The 21207-nt window shown below is 39.8% G+C and overlaps 1 protein-coding gene across 1 annotated transcript in view; it reads left to right on the top strand.

Moving 5' to 3' along the window:
* Window positions 1-21207, top strand: part of antxr1b (ANTXR cell adhesion molecule 1b) — a 74397-nt gene that overhangs the window by 5524 nt on the left and 47666 nt on the right. The window contains exons 2-10 of the mRNA XM_061926774.2: window positions 8469-8540; window positions 8609-8680; window positions 8760-8841; window positions 8927-8960; window positions 12960-13039; window positions 16017-16085; window positions 16161-16241; window positions 20218-20278; window positions 20502-20600. Of these exons, the coding sequence (XP_061782758.1) occupies window positions 8469-8540; window positions 8609-8680; window positions 8760-8841; window positions 8927-8960; window positions 12960-13039; window positions 16017-16085; window positions 16161-16241; window positions 20218-20278; window positions 20502-20600 (650 nt within the window). The remainder of the gene's footprint in view (window positions 1-8468; window positions 8541-8608; window positions 8681-8759; window positions 8842-8926; window positions 8961-12959; window positions 13040-16016; window positions 16086-16160; window positions 16242-20217; window positions 20279-20501; window positions 20601-21207) is intronic.

Below are 21207 nucleotides of genomic sequence, written 5' to 3' on the forward strand. Positions count from 1 at the left end.
AACAGCTTATAACAGGAACTTACCATCACAAAAAGGCAAGTCCATAAAAATAGGTTACAATTGTTTATTTGACTTTATCTACATTAACCAAACTGATTTGTGTTTTATATCGATATCAAAAAGTAAACATCATGTTTTTTTACATTACTTGTGAGTTTTTTCATTTCACAAAGTTATTACTTTAAAAACCATTCAAGTGACATAGCATTTTGATTATGTTTTATTATGTATAGTTCATTCCTATATGTAATGATGGACAGTAACAAGCTACATGTAGCTAAGCTACGTAGCTTAACTACATTTTCCAGTAGCTTGGCGGTAGCTGAGCTACTTTTTAACTAGTAGCTTTTAGTTTAGCTACATTTTGTCATGACTTGGTCCTGGGTGTTTGCTTTTCCGGAATGCAACGGAAAGTTGGCTCGGGCGAGACGGGAATGTAAATACATGATTTATTTAATATATCAAAATAAAGTACAAACGAAAAGCGCGCACAGTGGCGGAGAACAAACTATGAAACCAAAAGACTATAGAAAAAAAAAAGTACAAACGAAAAGCGCGCACAGTGGCGGAGAACAAACTATGAAACCAAAAGACTATAGCAATAATAAACAAAACTTACTTGGCATGGACTAAAAGGAGCAGCATGAACGATGGACATGAAATCAAGTGTCAGAAATGTGCCGAGCATAATTGTGGGATGTCACCAGACAGACAAACTGAAAACAATGAACTTAAATACTACAGACAAAACGTGAAACAGGTGCGTGACGTGACAGGTGAAAACTAATGGGTTGCTATGGTGACAAACAAGAGTGCACAATGAGTCCAAATGTGGAACAGGTGAAACTAATGGGTAATCATGGAAACAAGACAAGGGAGTGAAAAGCCAGAAACTAAAGAGTCCAATAACTAAACAAAACATGACTAAAACAAAACATGATTACACAGACATGACACATTTAGACCTATGTAGTTTACATTAAAGCTACAAATGAGAAAATGGACTGCGAATCCAGGTCAAATAAAAATATGTAACACAGTAATATATTGATTTAACTCCCAATTCCAACCCTTGATATTGAGTGCCAAGCAGGGAGGTAACGGGTCCCATTTTTATAGTCTTTGGTATGACTCGGCCAGGGTTTTGAACTCACAACCTACCTATCTCAGGGCGGACACTCTAACCACTAGGCCACTGAGTGGGCTTAAGACTTAAGTTGCCATCTTGGACAAGTTTCATATTTATTTGTGTTTATTTAGGTTATTGTTTTGTTTCTGCCATAATACTTTGTTTATAATGCTTGTGTTGCATTCATATGCACATTCAATTTTCTACTTGAAGTACATACATACATTTTGAATGTGTTCGTGTTGAAAGTTTCAGTAAGTAAGCACTTTTTGAAAGTTTTGAGCACTTTTAGAAATACCGCGATAATAATGATAACCATGATAATTTTAAAGTCTGGATTGGCAGACCGGGGTGGTGGTTCCTCTCTTTAAGAAGGGGAACCGGAGGGTGTGTTCTAACTATCGTGGGATCACACTCCTCAGCCTTCCCGGTAAGGTCTATTCGGGTGTACTGGAGAGGAGGCTACGCCGGATAGTCCAACCTCGGATTCAGGAGGAACAGTGTGGTTTTCGTCCTGGTCGTGGAACTGTTGACCAGTTCTATACTCTCGGCAGGGTCCTTGAGGGTGCATGGGAGTTTGCCCAACCAGTCTGCATGTGTTTTGTGGACTTGGAGAAGGCATTCGACCGTGTCCCTCGGGAAGTCCTGTGGTGAGTGCTCAGGGAGTATGAGGTATCGGACTGTCTGATTGTGGCAGTCCGCTCCCTGTATGATCAGTGTCAGAGCTTGGTCCGCATTGCTGGCAGTAAGTCCGGCAACGTTTCCAGTGAGGGTTGGACTCCGCCAAGGCTGCCCTTTGTCACCGATTCTGTTCATAACTTTTATGGACAGAATTCTAGGCGCAGTCAAGGCGTTGAGGGGATCTGGTTTGGTGGCTGCAGGATTAGGTCTCTGCTATTTGCAGATGATGTGGTCCTGATGGCTTCATCTGGCCAGGATCTTCAGCTCTCGCTGGATCGGTTCGCAGCCCAGTGTGAAGCGACTGGGATGAGAATCAGCACCTCCAAGTCCGAGTCCATGGTTCTCGCCCGGAAAAGGGTGGAGTGCCATCTCTGGGTTGGGGAAGAGATCTTGCCATAACTGGAGGAGTTCAAGTACCTCGGAGTCTTGTTCACGAGTGGGGGAAGAGTGGATCGTGAGATCGACAGGCGGATCGGTGCGGCGTCTTCAGTAATGCGGACGCTGTATCGATCCGTTGTGGTGAAGAAGGAGCTGAGCCGGAAGGCAAAGCTCTCAATTTACCGGTCGATCTACGTTCCCATCCTCACCTATGGTCATGAGCTTTGGGTTATGACCGAAAGGACAAGATCACGGGTACAAGCGGCCGAAATGAGTTTCCTCCGCCGGGTGGCGGGGCTCTCCCTTAGAGATAGGGTGAGAAGCTCTGCCATCCGGGGGGAGCTCAAAGTAAAGCCGCTGCTCCTCCACATCGAGAGGAGCCAGATGAGGTGGTTCGGGCATCTGGTCAGGATGCCACCCGAACGCCTCCCTAGGGAGGTGTTTAGGGCACGTCCGACCGGTAGGAGGCCGCGGGGAAGACCCAGGACACGTTGGGAAGACTATGTCTCCCGGCTGGCCTGGGAACGCCTCGGGGAGAGGAAAGTCTGGGCTTCCCTGCTTAGGCTGCTGCCCCCGCGACCCGACCTTGGATAAGCGGAAGAAGATGGATGGATGGATGGATGGATGATAATTTTGGTCACAATAACCGTGATAAGAAATGTTCATACCGCGACATCCCTAAATGTAAACATAAAGTAACCGCAGCAATTATCCGCCTTAGGCCAAAAATGCAATCCGTGGTGCCTTATCCCATTTTGGACATTTCTTGAAAGTTTTTGAGTTATGTTGCCAACTAACTAACCGACGAACCCCGGTGATCACATACAAGTCAATTGCCCTTTTGTACTAATAAACACCTCTCAAATAAAACAAATGCCTTATTCCAAGTAAACATCTAATAGAAGTAATGTCCCACTGGATACATAAACTGCCTCCAAGCATGCAAATCAATAAACACAACTGGAATCGGTAGCACAATCTACGTGATGAAATGCGCTGTCCAACTGCAGCCACGCGTCACTAAAAGGACAGCTGTATCCCACATCTCGTCCCAAGCGTCAAGAACCCTTTCTCCATGAGCGCCAGCTGTTCCAAGGAGCGCTATTGGCCGCCTCAGCGCTATGGGACTCACATCACAGGACGATAAATGAAAACACACCAAGAGGGGGAGAGAGAAGAGAAGCAGTTCAGAGAGACTCAAAGAAGCTGCAAAGAAGACTTCTTTTGATTTATACTGATTTGGGTTTTTGTTTCGCTTTCTGTTGGCTCCTGCCAAACAAAACAGAAATGGCAAAGTGTCTTTTTGTCAAACTTACAGAATATTACAATCACTGTATTGTCCAGAACAGGGGTGCTCACACTTTTTCTGCAGGCGAGCTACTTTTCAATTGATCAAGTCGTGGGGATCTACCTCATTCATATATATAATTTATATTTACTTATTTATGAAATATATGTTTTTGTTAATAAGTTAAAGGTGTTTAATGATAATGCAAGCATGTTTAACACATATAGTTAATATTGTTAATAAATTAAAGGTGTTTAATGATAATGCAATCATGTTTAACACATATAGTTAATATTGTTAATAAATTAAAGGTGTTTAAAGATAATACAAGCATGTTTAATACATATAGTTAATATTGTTAACAAGTTAAAGGTGTTTAATGATAATACAAGCATGTTTAATACATAGAGTTAATATTATTAATAAGTTAAAGGTGTTTAAAGATAATACAAGCATGTTTAACACATATAGTTAATATTGTTAACAAGTTAAAGGTGTTTAATGATAATACAAGCATGTTTAACACATATAGTTAATAAGTTAAAGGTGTTTAAAGATAATACAAGCATGTTTAACACATATAGTTAATATTGTTAACAAGTTAAGGTGTTTAAAGATAATACAAGCATGTTTAACACATATAGATTCCTTTCTTTCATGAAGACAAGAATATAAGTTGGTGTATTACCTGATTCTGATGACTTGCATTGATTGGAATCAGACAGTGGTGCTAAAAACGTCCGCATTTTCGAATGGAGGAGAAAAAAGTCCTCCTTTCTGTCCAATACCACATGAAAGTGGCTGGTTTTTGGCATCTTATTTGTCCAGCTTCCGTACTCCTTTGAATACACTTTACAAGAAATACATTGTCGGCAAACTCCGTAGCTTGCTAGCTTGTGCACGCCAGCTTTCTGAGACTCTTATTTTGTTAGCGCAACTGTGCAACTGTGCAGTCGGTCTTTGGAGTTTTGACGACAGGTACGGCGCCAGAGTCTGTTGAAATAAGTGTTTTTCGCCTTCCAGTCGGTAATTTTAATGAGCTGGCAGCAGCCAGCGTCATCTCAGAAGACCCTCGGGTGCCGTGAATGTCAATCAAGTGACGAAAGTGACGTCGTAGTGAAAATTTATGATCGCTCATTTTTAGGACTATTTTTTTAATGCCTGGCTGGTGATCGACTGACACACCCTCCGAGATCGACCGGTAGCTCGCGATCGACGTAATGAGCACCCCTGGTCCAGAACATAAGGCAAAATGTGAATTTTTGTCTTTTCTTAGCTTCTCTACTATTGTTTGATGGCTGCTTTATTGATCACAATTAGAGATGTCCGATGATATCGGACGGCCGATAAATGCTTTAAAATGTAATATCGGAAATTATTGGTATCGGTTTCAAAATTATCGGTATCGGTCTCAAAAAGTAGAATTTATGACTTTTTAAAACGCCGCTGTGTACACGGACGTAGGGAGAAGTACAGAGCGCCAATAAACCTTAAAGGCACTGCCTTTGCGTGCCGGCCCAGTCACATAATATCTACAGCTTTTCAACAGCCATACTGGTCACACTGAGGGTGGCCGTAAAAACAACTTTAACACTGTTACAAATATGCGCCACACTGGGAACCCACACCAAACAAGAATGACAAACACATTTCGGGAGAACATCCGCATCGTAACACAACATAAACACAACAGAACAAATACCCAGAACCCCTTGCAGCACTAACTATTACGGGACGCTACAATATACACCCCCCCCCCCCCCCCAACTCAACACCGCCCCCCCAACCCCGCCCACCTCAACCTCCTCATGCTCTCTCAGGGATTCCAAGCTGCTGTTTTGAGGCATGTTAAAAAAAATAATGCACTTTGTGACTTCAATAATAAATATGGCAGTGCCATGTTGGCATTTTTTTTTCCATAACTTGAGTTGATTTATTTTGGAAAACCTTGTTACATTGTTTAATGCATCCAGCGGGGCATCACGACAAAATTAGGCATAATAATGTGTTAATTCCACGATTGTATATATCAGTATCGGTTGATATTGGAATCGGTAATTAAGAGTTGGACAATATCGGATATCGGCAAAAAAAGCCATTGTCGGACATCTCTAATCACAATCTTAAAATAAACATTATAAATGCAGCTCCAATCTCACAATGTCACTAGTGCAAGTTAGAGTGACTAGAAGAAAACCTCTGGCTTGCTAGGAGGAGTGGGCATTTGGTGTCAGTTGCTGACTTTTTTGCAATGGGGAAAAACATAACGTCTAATATACTTACTGTATACATAGGTCACTATAGTGTGAATTACATATTAAACACACAAAAGTCCTTGATGTGCGTAATGTAATCTTTGATCAGCTCAACTTGTTTGCTAGAAGGGGTTAGAAAAACACTGCTTGACCGACTTCCAAGGAACTTTTTGGAGGGGTTGGCCAAAGTATCACATTTTTGAGTGAACCAGGAATTTTGTGCAGATCCAAGATTTGTTTCCACTGTCGTTGACATTATAAATGTTGTTTATTGTCTTTTTTTATTAAAATTTTTTTTTAAAAATTACACAAAACATGAATCTTAATGACACGTCAGGAATATCTAAATTAGGATATTCACACAAAGGACTGAGTAAAAAAACAAACTCGTGGACCACATAACTCTCCAAATTTTTATAAACAAAAGCAATGGGTTAAAAAGCATAGCCAAATAATCAGCACAGTGCTATCAATATTATTAATTGCGCAATTCTCTTAGGATGAATAGTTCTGGTTGTGCAAAAAAAAAAACAGAAAAACAATTTTCTTTGGGATATCACTTCCACGAGATCAGTAAAATGATGGTTATAGGTAGTGTTTTTCTTTCTGATATTGCAGCAACTGCTCTAAACATTTTGTCATTTAGTTTTGAACATGAACTTGTGTAATCCAAGCTAATCAGAAGTGTTGACACTAATGTACTGCACTGCAAAAACTGAAATCTAAGTAAGATTAAATATTTCAAATAAGGGTGATATTTGCTTATTTTCTGTCTGATAAGATAATTCTTCTCACTAGCAGATTTTATGTTAGAGTGTTTTACTTGTTTTAAGTGTTTGGTCCTAAATGATCTCAGTAAGATATTACAGCTTGTTGCTGAGATTTGATGACCTATATTGAGTAAAACATGCTTGAAACTAGAATATCAACTGTTGTAAAGCTGTGTCATTAACACTCACAAGTATAAAACTACTTTTTTTAAGTAATAATTTCAATCATGATGCCGAGCGCGGGAACCGGAGGGTGTGCTCTAACTATCGTGGGATCACACTCCTCAGCCTTCCCGGTAAGGTCTATTCAGGTGTACTGGAGAGGAGGCTACGCCGGATAGTCGAACCTCGGATTCAGGAGGAACAGTGTGGTTTTCGTCCTGGTCGTGGAACTGTGGACCAGCTCTATACTCTCGGCAGGGTCCTTGAGGGTGCATGGGAGTTTGCCCAACCAGTCTACATGTGTTTTGTGGACTTGGAGAAGGCATTCGACCGTGTCCCACGGGAAGTCCTGTGGGGAGTGCTCAGAGAGTATGGGGTATCGGACTGTCTGATTTTGGCAGTCCGCTCCCTGTATGCTCAGTGCCAGAGCTTGGTCCGCATTGCCGGCAGTAAGTCGGACACGTTTCCAGTGAGGGTTGGACTCCGCCAAGGCTGCCCTTTGTCACCCATTCGGTTCATAACTTTTATGGACAGAATTTCTAGGCGCAGTCAAGGCGTTGAGGGGATCCGGTTTGGTGGCTGCAGGATTAGGTCTCTGCTTTTTGCAGATGATGTGGTCCTGATGGCTTCATCTGGCCAGGATCTTCAGCTCTCACTGGATCGGTTCGCAGGCGAGTGTGAAGCGACTGGGATGAGAATCAGCACCTCCAAGTCCGAGTCCATGGTTCTCGCCCGGAAAAGGGTGGAGTGCCATCTCCGGGTTGGGGAAAAGATCTTGCCCCAAGTGGAGGAGTTCAAGTACTTCAGAGTCTTGTTCACGAGTGAGGGAAGAGTGGATCGTGAGATTGACAGGCGGATCGGTGCGGCGTCTTCAGTAATGCGGACGCTGTATCGATCCGTTGTGGTGAAGAAGGAGCTGAGCCGGAAGGCAAAGCTCTCAATTTACCGGTCGATCTACGTTCCCATCCTCACCTATGGTCATGAGCTTTGGGTTATGACCGAAAGGGCAAGATCACGGGTACAAGCGGCCGAAATGAGTTTCCTCCGCCGGGTGGCGGGGCTCTCCCTTAGAGATAGGGTGAGAAGCTCTGCCATCCGGGGGGAGCTCAAAGTAAAGCTGCTGCTCCTCCACATCGAGAGGAGCCAGATGAGGTGGTTCGGGCATCTGGTCAGGATGCCACCCGAACGCCTCCCTAGGGAGGTGTTTAGGGCACGTCCGACCGGTAGGAGGCCGCGGGGAAGACCCAGGACACACGTTGGGAAGACTATGTCTCCCGGCTGGCCTGGGAACGCCTCGGGGTCCCACAGGAAGAGCTGGACGAAGTGGCTGGGGAGAGGGAAGTCTGGGCTTCCCTGCTTAGGCTGCTGCCCCTGCGACCCGACCTCGGATAAGCGGAAGAAGATGGATGGATGGATGGATGGATGCCGAGCGCACATCATTATGTCAAGATAATGGCACTAGCATTTACTTAATTTAAGAATATTTTTCAACATATTGAGCAAAAATGTCTCTTTTTTTTCTAGCAAGAAAAGTGCACTTGTTATTAGTGAGAATATACTTATTTTAAGGTAATTTTGGGTTCATTGAGGTTAGCTAATTTTACTTGTTTTGGAAAGTCTTGACAAGCTGAATTTTCTTGTTCTATTGGCAGATAATTTTGCTTAGTTCAAGTAAAATACCCCCGGTTTTTTGTTTTTTTTTCTTGTTTTTGATCACTGACTTTTTGCAGTGTGCAGTTTACTGCTAATACTTTAGAAGTGATTATTTATGTATTTATTTGTCCCCCTCCATGTTCCGCTCCCAGATCTGGCAGTGTGCAACATTACTGGAATGAAATCTATTATTTTGTGGAACTCCTGGCTCAAAGGTTTATCAGGTATTTGTCGTCGTCGAAATATTCAAGAAGTAAATGAAACAAAGTTGTTAACTTTTGCCATTGTCTAGTCCTCAGCTGAGGATGTCTTTCATCGTCTTTTCAACACAAGGACGAATAGTGATGCCGCTGACAGAAGACAGGTGCCGCGTACACACATTCTGACTTTTTGAAATTATTTTTAGTCCTTTTTTTAAATTATTCATTTCTTTTTTTTTTCAGAGAGCGAATACGAGCCGGGTTGGACGAGCTGCGAATGGTCCAGCCAGGTGGCGACACCTTCATGCACAAAGGCTTGGAAGAAGTGAGGAATATTCACCATAATCTATTCTCTAAAAATGAGATCCATTTAAAACGTTTCCACTAACGCCTTCAACGTGTTTTTTCAGGCCAGTCAGCAAATTTACTATGCGACGGGCGATGGTGAGTCGAAGATACTGCTTTTCCTCCAATTTTAAATATGAGCTTTTTCTTGGGAGTCAATCTTTTGCAAGCTTACGTAAATGCAAGGCAAGTTTATTTATGGAGCACAATTTGTACACAAGGCAATTCAGTGCTGCACAGAAAATTAGAAGAAGGCAAAACTAAAAAGAAATGAATTATAAAAGTCATCATAATTGAATTAACATAAAAAATAAAGTAAACTACTGTTTTTCGTGGTTATAGTTTGCAGCGGTGTTCAAATGGCGGAATTACTTTAAAAAAGTTAAAGCTGTTTACACAATGAATACTGGTTTTGAGCCAGAGGACAGAGAAACATGTAAAACTGCAAACTACAACTACAATAATAAACTCCCTTGAATTAACCCTTGTGTGGTGTTCGGGTCTGTGGGACCCGTTTTCATTTTTTATTAAAAGAAAAATGATACAATTAATTAACTTTTCAAACTGAGACTCACTGACTTTGGCTCATTTTCTGTGAAGAACATATATCAGAATACATATTTAATGACCCCCCCCCCTACACATTTCTATTACATATAAGATGTCCGGGTCCACTGGACCCGGGGCTAATAGAAGTGTGGAAATTGATGTTCTGTGTACCACACGCAAACACACACACACACACACACTAGGGATGTCCCGATCCAGGTTTTTGCACTTCCGATCCGATGCTGATATTGTTTTTGCATTTCCGATCCGATACCGATACTGACCGATACCGATACTGACCGATACTGGCCTATCCGAGCATGTATTAAAGTTTAAAGTTATTTAGCCTACTTAGTTGTCAGAATCATGTTGAAAAGGGTTTTAGTACTCTTGATAACAACTAGCCAGCTGAATTAGGGGAGTTTGAATAATACACAATGGTTGGTAACAAGAAACTGACCTGTTTATTCAAGGATAAACACAAAATAGACAAAATTATACATGACAAACAGAAATGGCATCATTGAACTAGGGCTGGGCGATATGGCCTTTTTTTAATATTGCGATATTTTAAGGCCATATTGCGATACACAATATATATCTCGATATTTTGCCTTAGCCTTGAATGAACACTTGATGCATATAATCACAGCAGTATGATGATTCTATGTGTTTTGATTGATTGATTGAGACTTTTATTAGTAGGTTGCACAGTGAAGTACATATTCCGTACAATTGACCACTAAATGGTAACACCCCAATAAGTTTTTCAACTTGTTTAAGTCGGGGTCCACTTAAATTGATTCATGATACAGATATATACTATCAGATATATACTATCGTCATAATACAGTCATCACACAAGATAATCACATTGAATTATTTACATTATTTATAATCCAGGGTGTGGAGGGGGGCGCCGGATGTAAGTGTCAAAAAGACGGCCAAAAGAGTTTGATATGAGAATAAATCTAAAGTTAAAATATAGGGTAGAAATGCACCCATTTGCAGGAAATGTAGTCTTGATTTTCAAAATTTTCTTTCAAGGCTTGCATGTCTACATTAAAACATTCTTCTTCATACTGCATTAATATATGCTACTTTTAAACTTTCATGCAGAGAAGGAAATCACAACTAAAAAAATCACTAATTTTTTCATACGGTGTTGATGTGGAAATTTTTGCCTCAGCATTTTGATGGTGTGGACGTGTGGCACCGAATGGAGATAAGCGTCTCGAAAAGACGTCACAATATTTGAACAATGATGACGAAAACTGTTTTCTCTGTCGTGTCCGTGTGTCGAAAATTGTTATGCGCTTATTTTTTTATTAGATTTTGTGCGTGGCATAGATTTGCTATGCGCAGAGGACGCTTAAACAGTGCGCAATTGCACAGGCGAGCACCTTAGAGGGAGCGTTGCTCGCACGGCTGCGCTAGCATCACAGCTAACGTTAGCCATGCTGCTACCTCTCTGCTGGGAGGGAACGTATACGTATGTGACGTATGACGTGACAGTATGTGACGTGTGTAAGAAGGTGCACTTGCTGTCTGTGAGAGGGAGACACAGGAAAGAGTGAGAAGAGCCTGTCGTGTAATGCCAGCAGCTAAAAGCAACTGCGTGAGAATTCACAGACGTGTGGATGTGTTGAGGGTGTGCTGGAAAATGCGGAACGGAAATTACGGAGCAGCAGAAAAGTGGAATGTATTATTTAAATCGGTGCGTTGGAAAACACGGACCGGAGTTTTTTTTTAAACTGGATCTGGATCGGCATTTTCCCATGCCTTGCCGATACGCAATTTCTGGCAAATATCGGCAGCCGATCCGATCCAAATATCGGATCGGGACATCCCTAACACACACACACACACACACACACACACACACACACACACACACACACACACACACACACACACACACACACACACACACACACACACACACACACACATACACAGCAGGCCTGACAGGAGGAGGACAGAGTGTAGGTACGAGAACATCAGAGGGTCAAATGTGCGAGAAAATGAGAGCAGACAGTGTTGACGAACAATGTTGCAACCTTGTGTGGGAACCGCAAGTACAGAAACACAAAAGAAAAATCTGTGTGGGATGCAGAAACTGGCAGAGAAATTTTCCGTGCAACGTTCATATTGTTGTTACTCAGCCAGCGTTTGTGGGTCTGATGGACCCGTTGCATTTTGTGGCTTTTAATGCCTCACAATCAAACACTTTTATGTTAAAATACTGAACAAATGTTTATTGGGATAAGGTAAACATCTGTTTTTTATGTTAAAATACTGAACAGATGTTTATTGGGATAAGGTAAACATCTGTTCAGTATTTTAACATAAAAGTGTTTGAAAAGTGAGGCATTAAAAGCCACAAAATGCAACGGGTCCATCATACCCACAAACGCTGGCTGAGTAACAACAATATGAACGTTGCACGGAAAATTTATCTGCCAGTTTCTGCATCCCACACGGATTCTTCTTTTGTGTTTCTGCACTTGTGGTTCCCACACAAGGTTGCAACATTGTTCGTCAACACTGTCTGCTCTCATTTTCTCGCACATTTGACCCTCTGATGTTCTGGTACCTACACTCTGTCCTCCTCCTGTCAGGCCTGCTGTGTATGTGTGTGTGTGTGTGGGTGGGTGGGTGCGTGTGGTACACAGAACATCAATTTCCACACTTCTATTAGCCCCGGGTCCAGTGGACCCGGACATCTTATATGTAATATAAATGTGTAGGGGGGGTGTATGGTGTGTGGTCATTAAATATGTATTCTGATATATGTTCTTCACAGAAAAGGAGCCAAAGTCAGTGAGTCTCAGTTTGAAAAATTAATTAATTGTATCATTTTTCTTTTAATAAAAAAAATGAAAACGGGTCCCACAGACCCGAACACCACACAAGGGTTAATTCAAGGTAGTTTATTATTGTAGTTGCAGTTTGCAGTTTCAAATGTTTCTCTGTCCTCTGGCTCAAAACCAGTATTCATTGTGTAAACAGCTTTAACTTTTTTAAAGTAATTCCGCCACTTGAACACCGCTGCAAACTATAACCACGAAAAACAGTAGTTTACTTTATTTTTTATGTTAATTCAATTATGATGACTTTTATAATTCATTTATTTTTAGTTTTGCCTTCTTCTAATTTAACCTATTAACCCTTGTGTAACGTTCATATTGTTGTTACTCAGCCAGCGTTTGTGGGTATGATGGACCCGTTGCATTTTGTGGCTTTTAATGCCTCACAATCAAACACTTTTATGTTAAAATACTGAACAGATGTTTACCTTATCCCAATAAACATCTGTTCAGTATTTTAACATAAAAGTGTTTGATTGTCAGGCATTAAAAGCCACAAAATGCAACGGGTCCATCAGACCCACAAGCGCTGGCTGAGTAACAACAATATGAACATTACACAAGGGTTAATAGCAATATTATATGTACAGTGAGTATAGTATGTGGAAAGAATTAAGCATTTGTATAATATATGTCTGTTTGTGTTAGGTAGCACATTTTCAATTTGTCTGGGTTCCAGGCTACCGGACTGCCAGCGTCATCATCGCCTTGACAGATGGAGAACTGAGAGAAAATCAATTTGATAAGGCTCAAAGTGAGGCAAGAGAACTATATGCATTATCAAGATATTTGTATAGTTTTAAGTGAGAGTTTTAGGCTGCGTTCACACTTGTGGTTTGGTACTCTGGTACGGACCAGCATTTTTTTTTAGGATACTTAGTGCAATCTTCTGTGCGGTTGGCTTAGTGTTTCACGCTGGTATTTTTGTCATTGGAGCATAGGCTGCACAGTTTAAAAAAAATGACAGAAAGGAAAGACTTGATTGGACAGCTTTCGTACAAAACCCAAATATTCCAAGCCGAAATTACATCTGTTGGGTTGAAAATGTAAGTTATTTTTGTATTTCTAAGAGCTTGGATTTCACCAAGAGCTTGTAAAATATACTTTAAAGGACAGTTTCCATGACATATTACTCAAATATACCAAGTCTGCTGGGTTGAATACATACGTTATTTTGATATTCTACGTCTAAAGGGCAGGGTTTGTGGCAGGTTATGTAACAAATCTCAAATTAAAAAATATATACTTTTAATGGGCAGCCTTTTTAACATATTACCACGTGAGGTAACCCAAATATTCCAAACCGAAACGCTGTCTACTGTGTTTATCGTGCGTAGGTACAATTTACACGGTATTTTTACCAGCTTACATTCCACCAAAAGCTTCTAAAAATACTTTAAAAGGCTGGTTTTGTAGCAAATGTTCTAAAGCAAAATGCCGTCTGCTGGGTTTAATTCGTAGGCTATTTTTATATATTGTTATTTTAACATCTTAGGTTTCACCAAAATCTTCTAAAATATATAGTTAAAGGCTGGTTTTGTAGCATATTACGTGATGTAACTTAAATATTCCAAATTATAATGCCATCTGCTGGGTTTACTGTAATTATTCTGTTTTTTTTAATATTCTGTTGTTTTTACTATCTTAGATTTCAACAAAAGCTTTTATAAATACTTTTAAAGGGCTCCTTTCTTAACATATTATGGGACGTAACGCAAATATTCCAAATTAAAATGCCATCTGTTGGGTTTACTTAATTAATTAATAATTACTTAATTATTCAGGGTTTTTTTTAAATATTCTGTTAAGTTAAGTTAAAGTTAAAGTACCAATGATTGTCACACACACACTAGATGTGGTGAAATTTGTCCTCTGCATTTGACCCATCCCCTTGTTCACCCCCTGGGAGGTGAGGGGAGCAGTGGGCAGCAGCAGGGCCGCGCCCGGGAATCATTTTGGTGATTTAACCCCCAATTCCAACCCTTGATGCAGAGTGTCAAGCAGGGAGGTAATGGGTCCCATTTTTATAGTCTTAGGTATGACTCGGCCGGGGTTTGAACTCACAACCTACCGATCTCAGGGCGGACACTCTAACCCAGGGGTGCTCACACTTTTTCTGCAGGCGAGCTACTTTTCAATTGATCAAGTTGTGGGGATCTACCTCATTCATATATATAATTTATATTTACTTATTTATGAAACATATGTTTTTGTTAACAAGTTAAAGGTGTTTAATGATAATGCAAGCATGTTTAACACATATAATTAATATTGTTAAAAAATTAAAGGTGTTTAATGATAATACAAGTATGTTTAATAAACATAGTTAATATTGTTAACAAGTTAAAGGTGTTTAATGATAATACAAGCATGTTTAACACATAGTTAATATTGTTAAAAAATTAAAGGTGTTTAATGATAATACAAGAATGTTTAATACATATAGTTAATATTGTTAACAACTTAAAGGTGTTTAAAGATAATACAAGCATGTTTAACATATATAGTTAATATTGTTAACAAGTTAAAGGTGTTTAAAGATAATACAAGCATGTTTAACACATATAGATTCCTTTCTTTCATGAAGACAAGAATATAAGTTGGTGTATGACCTGATTCTGATGACTTGCATTGATTGGAATCAGACAGTGGTGATGATAATGTCCGCATTTTCGAATGGAGGACAAAAAAAGTCCTCCTTTCTGTCCAATACCACATGAAAGTGGTTGGTTTTTGGCATCTTATTTGTCCAGCTTCCGTACTCCTTTGTATACACTTTACAAGAAATACATTGTCGGCAAACTCCGTAGCTTGCTAGCTTGTGCACTCCAGCTTTCTGAGACTCTTATTTTGTTAGCACAACTGTGCAACTGTGCAGTCGTTCTTTGGAGTTTTGACGACAGGTACGGCGCCAGAGTCTGTTGAAATAAAGTGTTTCTCGCCTTCCAGTCGGTAATTTTAATGAGCTGGCAGCAGCCAGCGTCATCTCAGAAGACCCTCGGGTGCCGTGAATGTCAATCAAGTGACGAAAGTGACGTCATAGTGAAGATTTATGATCGCTCATTTTTAGGACTATTTTTTTTAATGCCTGGCTGGTGATCGACTGACACACCCTCCGAGATCGACCAGTAGCTCGCGATCGACGTAATGAGCACCCCTGCTCTAACCACTAGGCCACTGATTATTAGTATCTTCTAAAAAAACTTCTAAAATATACTTTTAAAGGCCGGTTTTGTGGCATACTACGACACGAAACTCAAGTGTTCCAACTACGCCATCTAATGCGTTGTTTAAATTTATATTCTGCTGTTTTTATCGGTTTACGGTTTTCCAAAAGCTTCTAAAACATACTCTTAAAGAGCTACACTTATTCTCCTGTATAGTTGTCATTACCTCATGCGTTTTGCTGTCATTTTCACATTAGTCCATGTTCAGAGTTGACTTGCAAGCGGACTTGGACCCATTTCTCAAAGGGTCTCGGTCCGCTTGTTTGGTGCACACCAGGGCAGCGATGATTGTGACCAAACCAGCAGACCAAACCCACACAAGTTCCTTATTAACCGCACCCAACTTGACAAGTGTGACCGCACCCTTAAACTTGGTCGTCTGCGCGTGTTACGTCACTACATGAGTGTCATCCTCCCACACCGAGCTCTTACAGCTGCACTTTTAGTGGTGTGACCTTTGACATCAACTGTTTGATGTTTTTGTGTGTGTGTGTGTTTAAACGAACCAGGCCGGCCGAGCGCGACAGTTGGGGGCCACCGTCTACTGTGTGGGAGTGAAAGACTTCAATGAAACCCAGGTGAGTAAACCTCATAATGGCGCACCAATCAACGTTGCGTTCCACAGATAATCCAAATGCCGCATGTCTCTGCAGCTGTCAACCATCGCAGACAGCCAGGACCACGTCTTCCCCGTGACGGAGGGATTTCACACCCTGCAAGGGGTCATTGACTCGGTATAAGCGTGAAGCTTGATTTGTACTGTCTTATCTATACAAGCTGCACAACAGACCTGGACAAATTGAGGCCCGGGGGCCACATGTGACCCGATGAGCTTTTCAATCTGGCCCGCCGGACATTCCCAAATCATATTTTTAGATCTTTAAGATGGAAACTGTAGCTGCCTGTTTTCAAATGACCGTAAGTCTTGAACTATACAAAGTATTTGTATTTGAATGGTTGGAATCTGCACTTTTGCATGATATACTAGTTACTATGGTAATCTAATTAGGTACTATGGTAATCTAATTTTTTAATTTTCCTGAGGGAACTCTCCTGAAGGAATCATTAAAGTACTATCTATCTATCTATCTATCTATCTATTGTTGCGTTTTGGACCAGTTGTTCCTCCCAGGGAATTCAAGTCTCAATTCGCTCCCAAGTTCTTTCCGACACTTAAAGCTGAGTTGAAAAACCACCAGAGACAGAATAGGTATTTTCTTGTATATTCTCAAAGCTTTGACAACATACATTTTAGATTGAGACCAGTCTAACCCTAGAACCTTCTATTGCGCACACCCCAAAATGGTCTGTCTTCTCGATCCCATCACCCTCTCTCTCCTTCCCCCTCACTAGCCATAACAAAAGCACAACGTCTCCCTAGCCATAATACATTCCAAAGAACTCAAGGTTATCACACATAGTATGCTTGCTGACAGAGCATCAAGAGAATAAATGGAAAAGACGAGCTGTTTTCAAATATGACTAATAAATGAAAGAAGTACAACTTAAATTCGGATATATGTAAATATCTGCCTCCGACACTATCTATCTATCTATCTATATATCTATCTATCTATCTATCTATCTATCTATCTATCTATCTATCTATCTATCTATCTATCTATCTATCTAATTAGTTATTATGGTAACCTAAGTCACAGCAGCTCAGACGAGGCACCAAGCAGTGTGGGTGGGGAGTGTTTCCACAGAGTATCAGCCTGGAATGCGGGTGTCAGAGTAGGAGATTTTTATAACAAAGTTCTAAAGCTTAGTGATATATCAGATGTATCAGATTGTAGGTGGGTTTTTTTTTACACTTCACGTTCATATTTTGCTGTGTTTGTTGCATTTGTGTTGCGTTTCACTTGATTGTAAAATAGAGCGGGGGTGTGACCTTCATATGTTGTCAATATTCAGTGTTTTATCCTTCATAGTGAATATTGTAATCCTTCATACTTGATATTGTAAATCCCACATTCTTTATTTTCATGTACATTCTGGGTGTCTCATTTAGGAAAAAAAAGAAAAAATTCCAGTCCATTTTTTAAGGCGGTCTGTCATAACGTTTTTAGCATTCAATCAGACATTATTGTGAGGTTTTGTATTAGTGTTCCTAAAAATAGGCCCCAAACACACATACTGTACAGCAGATCTTCACAGCTTACATATATATATATATATGTGTATGTATATATATATATATATATATATATATATATATATATATATGTATATATTTATAAATATATATATATATATTTGTATGTATATATGTATTTATATGTATATGTGTGTATATATACATATATATATATATATATATATATATATATATATATATATATATATATATATATATATATATATATATATATATATATATATATTTATATGTATATGTGTTTTTATATATATATATATATATATATATATGTATTTATGTGTATATGTACAAACCCGGTTTCCATATGAGTTGGGAAATTGTGTTAGATGTAAATATAAACGGAATACAATGATTTGCAAATCATTTTCAACCCATATTCAGTTGAATATGCTACAAAGACAACATATTTGATGTTCAAACTGATAAACATTTTTTTTTTTTGCAAATAATCATTAACTTTAGAATTTGATGCCAGCAACACGTGACAAAGAAGTTGGGAAAGGTGGCAATAAATACTGATAAAGTTGAGGAATGCTCATCAAACACTTATTTGGAACATCCCACAGGTGAACAGGCAAATTGGGAACAGGTGGGTGCCATGATTGGGTATAAAAGTAGATTCCGTGAAATGCTCAGTCATTCACAAACAAGGATGGGGCGAGGGTCACCACTTTGTCAACAAATGTGTGAGCAAATTGTTGAACAGTTTAAGAAAAACCTTTCTCAACCAGCTATTGCAAGGAATTTAGGGATTTCACCATCTACGGTCTGTAATATCATCAAAGGGTTCAGAGAATCTGGAGAAATCACTGCACGTAAGCAGTTAAGCCCGTGACCTTCGATCCCTCAGGCGGTACTGCATCAACAAGCGATATCAGTGTGTAAAGGATATCACCACATGGGCTCAGGAACACTTCAGAAACCCACTGTCAGTAACTACAGTTGGTCGCTACATCTGTAAGTGCAAGTTAAAACTCTCCTATGCAAGGCGAAAACCGGTTATCAACAACACCCAAAAACGCCGTCGGCTTCGCTGGGCCTGAGCTCATCTAAGATGGACTGATACAAAGTGGAAACGGGTTCTGTGGTCTGACGAGTCCACATTTCAAATTGTTTTTGGAAACTGTGGACATAGTGTCCTCTGGACCAAAGAGGAAAAGAACCATCCGGATTGTTATAGGCGCAAAGATGAAAAGGCAGCATGTGTGATGGTATGGGGGTGTATTAGTGCCCAAGACATGGGTAACTTACACATCTGTGAAGGCACCATTAATGCTGAAAGGTACATACAGGTTTTGGAGCAACATATATTGCCATCCAAGCAACGTTACCATGGACGCCCCTGCTTATTTCAGCAAGACAATGCCAAGCCACATGTTATATCAACGTGGCTTCATAGTAAAAGAGTGCGGGTACTAGACTGGCCTGCCTGTAGTCCAGACCTGTCTCCCATTGAAAATGTGTGGCGCATTATGAAGCCTAAAATACCACAACGGAGACCCCCGGACTGTTGAACAACTTAAGCTGTACATCAAGCAAGAATGGGAAAGAATTCCACCTGAGAAGCTTCAAAAATGTGTCTCCTCAGTTCCCAAACGTTTACTGAGTGTTGTTAAAAGGAAAGGCCATGTAACACAGTGGTGAACATGCCCTTTCCCAACGACTTTGGCACGTGTTGCAGCCATGAAATTCTAAGTTAATTATTATTTGCAAAAAAAAATGACGTTTATGAGTTTGAACATCAAATATCTTGTCTTTGTAGTGCATTCAACTGAATATGGGTTGAAAAGGATTTGCAAATCATTGTATTCCGTTTATATTTACATCTAACACAATTTCCCAACTCATATGGAAACGGGGTTTGTATATATGGTGGCCAAATACTTTTGGCAATATAGTATATATATATATATATATATATATATATATATATATATATATATATATATATATTTTTTTTTTTTGTATGTATATATATGTAGTTATATGTATATGTGTATGTATTTATATGTATATGTCTGTATATGTATATACGGTGGCCAAATACTTTTGGCAATATAGTGTGTATATATATATATATATATATATATATATATATATATATATATATATATATATATATGTATATGTGTGTGTGTGTGTATATATATATATATATATATATATATATATATATATATATATATATATATATATATATATATATATATATATATATATATATATATATATATATATAAAAATATATATGTATAAAAATATATATATACACATATGTATATATAAATATATATATATACATAGATATACCGGCCCCCATACCCATTTTTTTCTCTAAATTTGGCCCCCCCGAGTCAAAATAATTGCCCAGGCCTGCTGTACACTGACTACTCAAAAGCATATCCAAGTTTAACTTCTATAGTTTTGTCTTTTGAAAGATAGAACAAAATGCTTTCTGAAATGTGAGGAGTGTATTCATATTTGGGAGATGCTGTGCATGCAAAAATATACTGTATGCATTTAAATTTCTTATTTCCATGTTCCAGATTCTGAAGAGGTCATGCATTGAGATTCTGGCCGTCGAGCCGTCTAGCATCTGTGCAGGAGGTAAGGGAAATATTTTCTAGCCATTGTTAGCCTGCATCAATGTAATGACTGACTCACTAATAATATTGTTCCCGTCATCTGGCTAGTGTCAAAATCTGTTTTAATTATAAATCTCCCCTCTTTAAATGAGGTTGCATGGCGTGAGTTCTTGTTTTTTTTGTGCAATTCTGCCAAATAACCTACAGAATGATTGATTATTTTAATAACTCCAATGCTCCCTCAGAATCATTCCAGGTGGTAATCAGAGGAAATGGTTTCTTGCACGCTGGCGATGTGCAGAAAGTCCTCTGCAGCTTCCGCATCAACGACACAGTGACTTTTAGTAAGTACCCGCTCTAATAAATCCAATTGTTTTTTTTATGAGGCCCAGTGCACCGTCTTCGTACATAAAAACACAAAAACGATTCGTCTCAGAGCTGCCAACAGTTCCTGAGGGTGTGGGGGGAAAACCCTGACAATTAAGGCGCCTTTAAGTGGGTCGTATATAAACGCAAAGCCCTCCACTTTGTGCCGTGCCGAGCCAGAAGCAAGTCAAAGCAGCATATTTGGCGGTCAAAGTGGTCGGTTAGACGGAATTAAGTAGCCCAAGAGCCAGATTAATTCCCCAGGAGTTTGGCAAGACCTTTGTCAAGTCTGTGCGCTGGCTGCCGGCGGTATTTATTACACAGACACATGATTTGTTTTTGAAACACAGCTTCACAGAGCAAATAAAATAGCTGAGTTAGCGGTTTGTGGCTGCGACGGTCAACAAGGACACTCGGAGGAAGCAACGATTGTCATGGTTGGTGAAAAAGAACGCTGGTGTGTTTAGTCTCATAGTACTGTTCCTTGGGTCTGTAGTGAACGCCATCATTCTAACTCTGGTGTGCACCACTTAAGTGGACCAGAAGCGCCTGAGGGCTGGGTCCTGGCCGGCTTGATGTGAACGC

The sequence above is a fragment of the Nerophis lumbriciformis genome, linkage group LG32, assembly GCF_033978685.3.
Source record: "Nerophis lumbriciformis linkage group LG32, RoL_Nlum_v2.1, whole genome shotgun sequence".
Classification (NCBI taxonomy): domain Eukaryota; kingdom Metazoa; phylum Chordata; class Actinopteri; order Syngnathiformes; family Syngnathidae; genus Nerophis; species Nerophis lumbriciformis.